Here is a 12,961-nt window from a genome sequence, read left to right as displayed (position 1 = left end):
AGATTCAAAACTGAATGCATCACCCGCAAAGCAGTCTAAAACTGATAACACTGACATACTTGGCGGCAAAACTCTACACCTCGGAAGGTTCTCGTACCTCGCATAGCAAATCTATGAAACGTTTGGAGTCTAACCTACCCTGTAAATAGAAAACATGCAAGCAGTCCTCTCCTTCTATGCCCCGCCCAACTGCAACTCAATCCCAGCAGAGGCTCAATTTATCCCACCATCCTCCAGTTAAGTGAAAACATGGTTGTTTCGACAATACCTGCCAGACTAATAAAAATCCCTCTCTGGATCCACCAAAAGCACTGTGTTGTTATATTAAAAGTATTTATTTATTTTTTGTTTGCTTGTTAGGTGCTTATACAGTAAGTACATTCTGATTCAAAGCACCTACAGGCATCAAGGGGGGGACATGGGAATGAGACATTTTAAATACATAGAGCTATTAAATACAGTGGAGGGGGAAAAGGTTGAACCTACTATGCCTTGTGAGTATTCACAACGTGCAATATGGAAGGGTGGGGGTAAGTGCTGGGGTGCCCATGCTCTTGGGTGAGCAACAGAGAAAGTGTAAGGTATGGTAAGTGCAAGCCTGCAGGACGGAGGGTATGCTGAGTCAAGTGCTGAGGATAGACAGAAGCTGGGGGCGATTCAGAGTTGGAGGTCAGGGCCCGAGGAGGCATAAGAGCCCTGGACACCTATCAAAGCAACTCTGAATTTAGCAGAGGAGAGAAGGGGGAAGTAGGAGGTAAAGAGGAAAATCTTGAGGAGCTTGCAGAATTTAATAAAATCCTGCTCAAGACGCAGAATGAGGGGGAGGCTGTACCATAGAAGGGAGCCAGCTGAGGAAAGCAATTGACCTCCTGCCCTCTGTTAAGCTAAACGCTTTACACAAAGAGTTGATGCCAAAGGAACGCAAAGGTCTAGAGGGAGAATATTTAGAATGAGAGAGTTGCAGATAGTGTGGTCCCCGGCCCCAGAGAGCCTTGTGGATGATACAGAGGGACATGAATTTTATCTATGTAGCAATCTGGAGCCAGTGAAGACTTTTTAGGGCAGGAGAGATGATGTCCCTGGGCTTGAGGCCAAGGATAAGTCTCAGTACCTTATTCTGGATTAGCTGGAAGGGGTCACAGAGTGAAAGAAGGTAGATTCAGGAGGAGGCTGTTGCAAGTCAAACTTAATGAGACCAGGGCTCGGGTAACATTGAGCTTCTGTGGGAAGGTGAGAAAAGATAGAATTCCTTCTGAGAAGGAAAAGCTGAAAGTGGCCCTGCGTGTGAGGGAGGAAGGAGAGAGAGGAGTCGAAGATGACTCCAAGGTTTCCGGCTTCGGAAGAAAGAGAAGGGGGTGAGCCCATGGAGGAAACCCAGAGAGAAGAGAAGAAGTCGGGAGTAGGGATCCCAATGGGAAATATCTCGGTTTTGCTGCCATTGAGGCAGAGATCATTGGAAGAGCGCCAGGCCTGGATGGCAGGTGGGCAGTTAGGGATGAAGGAAGGTGCAAGTGGGTCAGCAGGAAGCTTGAAAAAGAGTTGTGTGTCATCTGCATAACACTGGAAGTTGGTGGAGAAGGAGGGGGATGAGGAGTGCCAGCTGAGTAAGGAAGATGTTAAAGAGCCAGGGGGAGAGGATAGAGCATGTAAAGCCTTGTTCTGGTACCCGTCTGCTGTAAGACGATCTGCTGCCGTTGGGCTAGATTCACACTAAAAAAAAAATTAGTCTTTTCATTAGAGGCTTGGAGGAGTGGCTGAATTTAAAGACTTCCCGCTCTGGGAGGAACCGCCTTCAAAGACTGGGATTTTGTTTGATGTCTTCAGCTTGAAAGCTGCAGATAATTTCGGTGTTCCGATTAGACAGGGTGTTTTATCTTAGGTGGCAAAGGTTTGGCCATAACCTCATTTGGCTACTTCAGTCAGTAAAAAGGTGGACTTGAGGTACAGCCAGTCGCCTTCAGATTAATTCAGTTTTTCAGTATACCCTCCGCAATCTTTATCTGTGGCAGTGGCGGCCGTCCTCTATAATAAGGGGTCCTCAAATGCTGCCTCTTCAAGCATCATACACATCATCATGTTCTTCCAATCCACCTGCAAGGGGAAAAGGCTGTAAGACTCTCTGCACTCCATCTGCAGTAGACTAATGAGGATACTCTGCTTGCAGATGGTATCCAGCGGCTCTGGAAGGAGTTGTCAGATTTTCAAAATGATCTACCAATTGAGAAGTAGGCAGCTTTTCGTGCCATGCTAGCTGACTCCAGGACAATTTCCCAGGACCTCCTGAAGGCATCGGCACATCATACTGGAGTGGCGACACAAAGACTGGCTATTTTTTTGCTCAGAACTACCAAGAAAAGAACCTAGACTTTTTATTTTGTGGGATCCAACCTCTTTCACAGTTCGACCAATGATGAACTGACAAAAAAACATCTACCATGACAGCCAAATACTTAGCTGTACTAACAAAACAGCTTCCAAAATCTTTTCAATCCACGCCCTAGGTTGGACTTATCTAGAGGATTTGGAGGATTTTTAGAGAGAAAGTAGAGGCAATCAGATAGGTCGTCCACCATCCCCTGGAAAAAAGAGGGGATGATGAACTAGAAGTTATACTGTCCATCCAGCATCACATCCTGGCAAGATGAAGAGAAACAAAAATCACATCCTCGTCTGCATCCACAAGTCTCCAGTCAGGGACAGAATTATGGATTTTCTTTAGCACGATGGAGTGGCATCTTAAGGGATCCATGGATTCTCTTTGCCCCGTCCTTCTTTCTTCTTCCTCTGCACCCCTATTCAACATCCTGGTTCCACAATACTTCTCCAGGAAGTGCATAAACTCCTGGACATGACTCATTGGAATGCACCCCTGTCTCTCCAAAGGGATACAGCTTGTATTTCACACTCTTTACTATCCACAAGAAAAACCAGACGGGTCAGAGGACAGTGCTTGATTTTTGCCCCTCATGTCTTTTTCCACCTATCAAAATGTCAAGCTGATGACTACTACTCACATCTGCTCTGCCCTGACACAAGGAAACTGGTTATGTGCGGTGGGCCTGAAGGACTCTTACTTACATGTCCCCATGGCGGCCTCACAGAAAATGTTGCTCCAGACATTGGACGATGCTCCCTTCATGTACGAAGTGTTGCCCTTCTGGGAATATTCAGCCTGTCAGAGTCTTCTTTTTTTAAAACATTTTTTATTTTATTTGTTTTTGGTTTACAAAACCTTTACAAATATATCAGAATACTTTAAAACAGTAAAATTACTGAGTCTTCTCAAAAGTCATATCAGCCATCCAGGGTCATCTCCGCCTGAGGGAAATTCATTGCTGATCGAGACCAAGCGGTAAGGTCCTCAATCCATTTCACCTCTTAGCTCCAATCGCCAATCCCGCCCCTTTGCACTTCCTCCACCCTTTTCCTCCCTGTGGGTGGCCTGATTGAGCCAAGTTCCAGAGCACACTGTATTGCAGTCCATTGCTGATCAATACCTTGAGTTAAGGCCCTCTGAAGGCAATCCCTTTAAGTTTGCATGGCAAATCCACCTTTTTAGAAATGGAGCTCCTGGCGCCCCCACTCCATCGTGGGAAGTGACATGATCGTGACTTCAGTGGAAGCTGACTGCTCCGGGAATCTTCCTCTCCTGACCTCATCATCGCCCCCAGTGTTGCATGGTCTGCCGCCTGAGGTGTCCCAGCCAGACCTGGCTCAAGGAATGGACCGTATGATGCCGCTGCTCCATTGCTGGAAGTCTAGTGATCCCTTTGCCACCCCTTCATATTTCCACCTCCAAGGGCATCCTTGCCTGAGTGGCTCATTGAAGGGCATCAAATTCAAGATCAAGAGCTATTTTTCACCTTGTTTACTCCTGTTTGCGCTGTGTGCCTACACATCCATTCACCTATCCTAACTAAAATCATGTTCATTGCACATCACAACTGTTCTCTGCCCTGGTTTTTGCTCTTGAATGTCCTTTTCATATCTTGCCCTATACCCTCTCTCCCACACACGCTTCTCACCCCTTCCGAATACCCCTCATTAATACCTCCACTTCTGCTTTTCTCACTACCTTCTCTACTAAATGTTCACACTCGCCTCTACCTACTGGTAACGGTGGTGTCACTGGCATTATTTTCCATTCTTCTTTGACTGCTTCCTCTCCTTCGACCCACTCTACTTATCCCTCTTTTTAATACTGCCTTTCTTCTTTTTTCAAAAACATATACTATCACTTTCCTTACTATCTGTTGACCTCCTTTCCTTCTAACATTTTTTATGATGACTTAGACTCTTTGCTATCTTTTACTCTTCCGTCTTCTGTGCCATTTTTTCCCTAGCTAACTTAAACTCCCATCTTCCCTCAACCCATATTTCATCCATCTTCATCCCACTTCACGATTCCTGCTCTCTGCTCCAGCTCTCTACCCCCCTTCCCACATCTCTGGTTCATTACTCGACTTGATTTTCTCTTCTCTTGCACGTGACCTATTGGTCTCTTCTAATCCAAAATATTCCTTGCATCACTCATTATGTTTCACCTTTCCCTGCCCCTACTGCTACTCCCCTACCTCCCCCCACGCCTTTTCCTCTGCTTCCTTTCTCTCCCTTTCTGCTACACTTCTCTCTCTACTTCTTCCACAATCCCTTTGGCATTGCTTCTTCTGCTTCATCTGCTCTCCAAAACACTCTTTCTTCTGTTCCATCCCTCACTACCATTTTCCCCTCTTGCAAGGCTCCACAACCTTGGCTGACTTCCGGTCTTCGTTCTCTCTGCTATGCTTTACGGAAGGTAGAACACCATTAACAAAAAAAACTTGCTCTCTCTCTCTGATGCCTCTCTTGTTTTTATTTCACTCTTCGTATGCCGCCTCTCTCCTTGCTGCTAACTATTTTTCTTCGCTCACTTCTCTCTCACGTGAGTCACCCCTGGCGCCTCTTCCAGGTTGTTAACAAGATGCTCTGTCCTCCTATCTCGGATCCTTCTGTCTCTTCCTCTCTATTGCCTTTACTTTACAGCCTTGTTCATCTCCAAAGTCACACTTTATGCTCATCATTATTTTACTTTATTTCCACCTATGCCTACCTACTTATCCCTCTCTCCTAATCTTCTCTGGTTTATCCCTCTTACTAACTCAGACACTGCCTCTTTTCTTGCCCTTGTTCTCCCCACAGCCTCTCCACTTGACCCCTTAACTTCTTATCTTTTCCCTTCTGTCTATGCCTCCATTGTCCCATTTCTGATGTCCCTTTTCAATCATTCACTTTCCTCTTCCACCTTCCCTCCCTCCTTTAAGCATGCTCAGATTATCACTATCTTGAAAAGCCTTCTCTCAACCCTTCTACTCTGTCTAATTACCACCCTATCCCTCATCTCGCATTTCTTTCAGAACTTCGCAAACATTTTTATTCTCAAATCTCTTCCCACCTTATTCATCATTCTCCCTTTGACCCTATCTGGTTATTGGCTTGCGCACACTACAGAAAATGCCTTCTCCATGTCACCAACTCTTCTTTCTTCATGCCATAACAAATCTTCTATTCTTCTCCTTCTTGATCTATCATCAGACTTTTCTCCCTTTTTCTTCTTCTGCCCATAATCTTGACATTTTCTTTGACCCTTCACTATCCTTTGCCTCACACATTTTTCGAACTGCTCGCACCTGCCACTGTTTTCTTTTTAACATCCGCAAAGTGCACCCTTTTCTATCCTTTCAAGATGCAAAACGTATTACTTCTGCGATTTTCTCTCAACGAGTACTGCTCGGCTCTCTTCATCAGTCTGCCCTCTTCCCATCGCACCCCTTTTTGCTCAGTATTCAATTCTGCTATTTGTCTTCTCTTCTCACTTTCTGACATGCTCTTCTATTACACCTTCTCTTCTCTCATCTCTCTCTCCTCCCCTATTACTCAACTTCTTTTTCATTTTCTCTATAGTCTTCAAGTGTTACTACAGGCTTGCTCCTCCTCCTTTGTCTCACTCTATCCTCCTTGATGTTCTCTTAGTTCCCAGAATCTTCCATCTTCTTACTGCCCACAAGCCTCTTTGTGCCCCTTCAAGTTTTCGTTTGTTCTATCGACTATCCCCTAAATTCTGGAAAGCCCTTCCATCTGATATGCGCACCTAACCCTCTCTTCACACATACCGCTCCCGCCTTAAGGCGCATTTCCCAATTTCTCTTTCATCTTCCTAATACTCTCCTTCTAACTCTGCTATTTCACTAATCCACTATTTTGTTTGATTTCATTTGTTGTACTGAGTTTTTGTTCTTACTGTACAGGGCCTTGTTGAAGTGTGAGAAACCTGAGGGTATTCTCCCAAGTATACCTCGTGAATCCCTTATTCAGGTGGCCAGTGGAGGACTGGTGCCCTCAGATCCCAACCCTGAGGGTTTAAGAGCAAGGGAGGATCACGTGGGTAAGGGAGCCAAGGGTTTTGCTCGGGGGGGGGGGAACCCCAGGTGAGACACAGTATCATGCCGAGAAAGGAGAGGGGAACGAGATCCTTGAAACCTTTGTAGATTGTACTACAGCTATCTCCCTTCCTCCCAATGTAGCACCCCTATTAGAATCCCACCACCCATACACCTCTGGTAAAGCAATCAAAAGCCCAAATCCCATCACAGGAGAAAACAACCTTTCTCAGAATCCTTGTTTTCATGTCGGCCACCAGAATACTCCCGGTCTTTCTTCTCCACGTCCCTCTGATAATTCCCAAGCACCCAATCTATCTTGAGAAAACACTACTATTCCCACAATCTCCTGTGTTCAGTTCACGATCCCGGCTATCCCTGTTTGCTTCCTAAACCCTACCATACCCATCCCTCAGATTATCATTTTCTGAATTCCCAGTTGAATCTGACCAACAACTACAGTTCCCAAAAACCCTTTTACTCATTTCACAAACCCTACAAAAACCAGACTTCCGAAACTACCCAAACCCCTAAGGCAAGAACTATAATACCATCTACCACCTTTTTCCGATCCGACCATGTAGGATATTTGGAATCTCTACCACCTTCTTTTCCAATACGAACACCTTCCCCCACAGTGAAACCCAACAGACTAATTTGAAAACTGTTTACCTGACACGTCCCAACCCAAAGGCCAGGCAAAGTCAAAATCACACACACCTGATGGCCCTTTCCCCTTCCCCACAGGGATAAAAGATGGAGCATGAGAGCACAGGACGAGCAAGGCAGACCTCACAACGTGAGGGCTAACTCAGCACAGCAGTTCAAGAGGAGGCGAAAGATGGCGAATACTGAGAGGGTGAAAAGGAGAGAAGTGACCTTGCTCTTTCCGATCAAGGCCCGTGAAACCTCTGCAGACGGAAATATAAGACTGCAAACAAGGGCCAGCGTGTGTTGGAGCAGATGTCTACGGTACATGAGACCCTCCTCCGCTGATAACCAAGCCGGCGGAGCGATGCTAAAGAGACGGAACGAAGTATAAAGTCCCATAGTGAACTATTTGTGTAAAAGTTGGCAAGAGTGAACCAGTCAGAGGGAAGCTGACAATCGGGCGCGAAGCTTGAAGAGCTGTTTAAAAAGACATTAAGATTCGCGAAGCAAGAAAAAGCCATAGTGAACCGGAAGGAGGGAAGCTGACGTACGAAAAGGGTCCGAACCCGAAGGAGGGAGTTCCAGGGGTGGAAAGTCAACACCCCAAAGATTAATTGAAAAAAGGAACTTGGCATTTATTTTGCGAATACAATTCATGAGGGGTCTGCGCCCGGAAGAGGTGGACTCACGGGTGAAGCCTTACCCAACGTATATGTGGAACAGAACTTTGTGTGTGTTAGTTGGTTGGATACATCAGGGTTTCAAAGCGAGAGGCTTTTTATTGGAAAGAGACTCAACCATTGAAGAACCTGATAGCTGGAACAGAACTGTCTGCTCGTGCTGAGAAAGCTAGAGCATGTGCTCTGCTCCAAGGTCATACCTTATTCCATGCTGAAAACGTGGGGAAGGGAGACCGCTGGCAATGATATCCTGACTTATTATTTGGAACACTTCTTTCTTTATTGAAACCCTATCCCACACTTTTTCTGTAATTAGTTGTAAGGAATTGGCAATAGGTTTTTCTTGGTATAGGTCCTTTTATTTTGACACAATGCTACAAGGACAGCCTTATTTTTCATTTGTTGGTCGACGCTTGCTCCCATCTTAGATTTAGGATTAGAGTATGTGTTTTTCCACCCTGCATTTACAGTTTAATAAACACCCTTAAACTGTGATCACTTGTGCCTGTTGTTTTACTGTTGCCACCATGAGTTCCTTACATAAGGTGCTTTATGAACCAAAATAAAATACAAATGAAATAGACTTTTTTGAACACTTGCTTCTCATCAGTGAGGTGAAGTTGAGCCTCTCCCAGCGACAGCGTAAATATTTGCAAAGGGTTTCCCAGTGCAGGCATTAACAATCAGCTTGTTCTTTAAAGCAGCGCTTTTTAATTAAAGGTTTGTATTGATTTCAGGTAACAAATATATTTAAAGCAAATTGTTCCATTTCCTTTTTTAGATTCTTGAAGAGGTTGAAAAGAGGCATCAAATTGCTGCCGCAGTAATTTACCCGTTCATGCAGGCTCTCAGGGAGACCGCTTTTCCTGCCCCAGGAAAGACTGTGACGGTTAAAAGCTTCATCCCTGACTCTGGAACAGAGGTTTGTTTTAATTTCCTAACACTGATCAATGTGTACACATCAGCTGTATAGTTATATTTGTTCATTCTTCTTTTCCAACTTTATTGGGAACACATAGAAAAACATTGATTTTTCCATTTGCTGACACATGAAGAATCCCCAACTTCCTCTCCCCTATCTATCAATTCTTCCCCTAGCAAAGGGGAGTGCACATCTTTAGTAGTTATTTAAAAAAACATTTTACGAAGCTAAACGATAATTCGGAGGTTTCACAGAACAAACCAATTAAACATACAGGGCCTGCTTGGACAGTATAGATTCATCAAGTCATTTGCTGCTAACTCTAAGAAAAGGAAACCATTAAGTATGAAAGTCATGAACTGCTTGGTCACATCCCTTCTGCATGGGACCACAAGCATCCCCTAACATGTTTCAGCCTTGTTGGGCCTCATCAGTGAGGAGCCTGATTTACATATAGTCTTTCCCCTTCTGTAATGGCTTGGCAGGCGGAGAATGATGGTCTGGAGGGTTGCCAGGAGCAATGCCAGAGGTTAAGATTCATTGTAAACCTTCCAGTCATCCCCTCTTTGTTTTCGCATGGACATAGCTACATAAACTTGGTAGGCATTTCCTATTTGGTCCAGAGAGAAACAATACCCGACATAGTTGCTAACAACAGATTACTCACTAATCTGTCACCGGTGGAACCTATCCTTTATCAGATTTCTAAATACCTCAAATCAGAAACTAACCAGTGTTGGTAATTGAAATCCAATCATTCTTCCCAGAGTAGATAGAACCCCCAAACCCAGCAGGTGTGAGCAACCCCACTTCATATGGGTACATGATCAGACTCAACCATAGTCCGTCCAGCTCAAGAGACACCTCTGAGCTTCAGAGTTTTTCAAGAGTGTGCTGTGTGAGAAACCTGAAGGTGTCTCACCCGCTAGTCCCCGGGGATCTGCCATCCAGGTGGCTGAACTCGGCCATAGCTATTGGATCCAGTACCTGTGGGTGGACCAGTGCGGGAGGATCACCAGGATGGGAGGTCGGTCCTCAGGGAGTGGAAGTGGGACACCGAAGGGAGACGCAGTATCCCCTTCCTTATGACACCTTTTCCCCATCCTGCCCAGTAGGATACTTAGAAACTCTACCCTCCCCTTTTCCAACACAAACACTTTATCACAGCGTGAATGACAACAGACTAATACCCAAGCTGTTTACCTGACATGTACCAACCCAAGGGTCAGGCAGCGTCAGGCAATTACTGCCAACTACACACACTGACTACCCTTTCCCTTCCCCATAGAGATAAATGGAGGAGCACACAAGCACACTCTGAGCAAGGCCGAACGCACGAGGAAGCAGCCATTCCAGGACGAAAGTTCAAATGGAGAAGAAAGCCGGCAAGACCTTAAAGGACATTAAGGACGGAGGTGCCATTGCCCTTTTAAAACCTCTGATGAAAAAAACATAAGACTGGGAATCGCAGCTGGCCTGTGGTGTGACGGATGTCTCGGTACATGGCACCCACCCACACTGATATTCAGGGCGGGGAGACAAGGTTGTCATTGTGGTACCGTCCTTAACTCCCGCGGCAAAGGAACCACCAACGAGTTTAGGACAGCCGGTGAGTCGGAAGAAGCTGGTAGTCAACCAAACTGTGTTGGGGTGTAGTGGCAACATTAAGAAGATAATTAATCAAGAGGTCTTTTGTGAACACAGTTGTTCCAAAGCTAGAGTGGTCTGGCGCCACATGAGCACCCAGTCGAAGGTCTCTGGCTGGTACCCCTCTTATGAACAAAGAGACTGTGTTGAATATTGGAAAGAGATAAAACTACAAGTACCAAAAAGCCATAGCGAAGGCCGGTATAGAGAGTCAAGGTGGTCATACAAGAATCGAGCCAAATCCCTTATACAATCAAAAGTCCTTAACCCATTGCCAAGGTTTTTGACATTGTGAGATCAGCGTTTGAATGTGTGAAAACCGTGCTTGCCATGAGCAGAGCGACCCAGCAAGATGAGACCGCCCTTCGGAAGTTTGCTTGTATTGGCAAGTGCTCTGGTTGGTCTGAGCCCGACAGAGGGAGACTGACTACTGAGAGTAGGATCGGAGCCCGGCTGAGGGGGATCCTATGGTGAAGAGTAATCCCCCGATATGAAGGTTATCCAAAGGAACTTTTTGTTATGTTGGTTTTGGCATATCAGGCACTCTGAAGCAAGAGACTGTGCATGAGAAGAGACGTGGGCACAGAAGGCCCTGATACAGAGAAAAGGACATGCACGCTTGTGCCGGAGAAGCCCACCTTGTCCCGTGCTAAAAACGTAGGGAAGGTTGACCCTGGCCATAACATCCTGACTTATCACTTTGTGAACACTTCTTTCTTTTCTTGTGAACATTGTCTCGCACTCATTTGTAACAAAGCGGTAAGGATTGGCAATAGGTTTCTTAGTATAGGCACTTTTATTTGACTAGACTCCACTTGGACAGCATTCATATTATTTGATGGTCGTATCTTGCTCCCATCTTAGATTTAGGTTCAGATTAGGTGTTTATCTCACCCATTTTACAGTTTAATAAACCCCCTTGAACTGTGATCAGTTGTGTCTGTCTTATGTTGATACCATGCCTGCCTTACATATGGTGTTAGAGGTGGGATCTGACTCAATTGAAACTAATTGGGGAACCCTACAATTTCAAAAACTGTCACCAAGCTTCTAGCCCCTCTGTTGCCACAAAAGAATTGATAGATTTCGATATCTGTGGCAGTACGAAGGCTGTTATGACCCCTAGGAAAAGAGGAATGATCCCTACTGATTTGGTTTTGATACCCCCACCAGGGTGTTACATAAGGTTAGCCCCAAAATCTGGCTTGGCGTGAAAGTTCTATATAGACATCTTAGCAGGCATCATCGATCCTGACTTCCGGGGAGACGTAAAGTTTCTCTTACAGAATCATGGTAAAATCCCATTTGAAGTAAGTTGTGGGGAATCGAACTCATCAAGGAATTTTAGAAAGGGCTCTGTTTCCTCAGTTTAAAGAAACCGAACCAGATGAAACAACAAGAGACCCGTTAGGCTTTGGAGAAGCTGATAAACTAGTTAACATCGAAGAACCCAGCGAAATGATCCAGCTCTCGCTGAAGCTTTTTTACAGGCCATTGTGTAAGGAGATGGTATAGAGAAAGGAAGCCCCTTTTTCTTCTTAAAGCACGGGCTGTTGTATAGAAGAGAAGCATCTACAGAAGGCTTAGTGACGACGCAGCTGGTAATCCCCAAGATACACTGCAAGGTTGTGCTGAACATTGCGCATTCACATCTTGGTCAAACAAGTTTATTCGGATTTTCAAAGAAATCCATCAAACACAAAAAAACATGCAAAAACATCACAAAATAGGCAATTACAATCACTACTCCCGAATAGAAACAGTAACTCAACAGTTCATTAAATCCCTAATTTTGTCCCGAGACGACCCTTTACGGTGGCCTCTCCATCAAGGTACTTGACCGATCACGACCCAGAGGGATAAGGTTAGCGCCGGACAGTGGAGATGACCTCACAATTGGCCGCCAGGTGCACCCGAACCCTGTATCCGGATATGGACTAATTAGAATCCCACTCCTGGGTGTCCTGCCGGCTCCCTCACGTTGTCCCAGAACTTCATTTGCTACACCCGGGTCCCTAAAGGCCAGTACCACAGTATCCCAGGGCTGATTCCCCCCACTAGGTACTCTGACACAACCCATCATGGATTCCCTCTGCACTGAAGCACAACCTTTAGTGGACCGTAGCCAGTGTAAGGTTTTATTTAGCAGGGCATCCTTTGATTCATACACATCCCTCGCCAATTTAGGAACCCCATGGAGGAACACCCTAGCGTGTTTGAACTGACAATGATGTAGGGGCTGGAAGGGAGCCCCACTACCCTGTGGGCCATAGATTTTCTTTTTCCCTGGGTAGGTACATTGTGGGCCCTCTCTTTGTGGAACATAGACCCGCAAGGGGGTAGGCTTTACCTTAGGGACAGGCGACCTGTGGAGCTCTTTAAATTTAGCACTTCTTGCACTGGGGTTGAAGGCAGTTGCTGGTCCCGCGTTCCCCTGCCCCAAGCTAAGGGAGGCGATTGTTGGAACTACAGTAACAGGGCTCAGGGTAGCCTGTTCCCCATGATATACCCCTGGAGGATCGGGGGGACCCTTGCCCATGTTTGGAGTGATCAGAGGCACCTCATCCCTCAAAGCCCACCCCTTAGATTCTAAGAGGGATGAGAGCAAAGTTCTGATAGCTGTTAGCTCCACCAACACTTGGTTG

The 12,961-nt window shown here is 45.7% G+C and overlaps 1 protein-coding gene across 2 annotated transcripts in view; it reads left to right on the top strand.

Annotated features, from left to right (window-relative positions):
• The window catches only part of DENND2D (DENN domain containing 2D), a 964,922-nt gene that overhangs the window by 411,188 nt on the left and 540,773 nt on the right, over window positions 1-12,961 (top strand). For both annotated transcript variants that reach the window (XM_069633670.1, XM_069633672.1), the window contains exon 6: window positions 8,529-8,669. In XM_069633670.1, the coding sequence (XP_069489771.1) occupies window positions 8,529-8,669 (141 nt within the window). The remainder of the gene's footprint in view (window positions 1-8,528; window positions 8,670-12,961) is intronic.

The sequence above is a fragment of the Ambystoma mexicanum genome, chromosome 13, assembly GCF_040938575.1.
Source record: "Ambystoma mexicanum isolate Mex_15411 chromosome 13, UKY_AmexF1_1, whole genome shotgun sequence".
NCBI lineage: Eukaryota > Metazoa > Chordata > Amphibia > Caudata > Ambystomatidae > Ambystoma > Ambystoma mexicanum.
The sequence above is the reverse complement of the archived record's forward strand: the minus strand, read 5'-3'. Positions and strand labels throughout refer to the sequence as shown.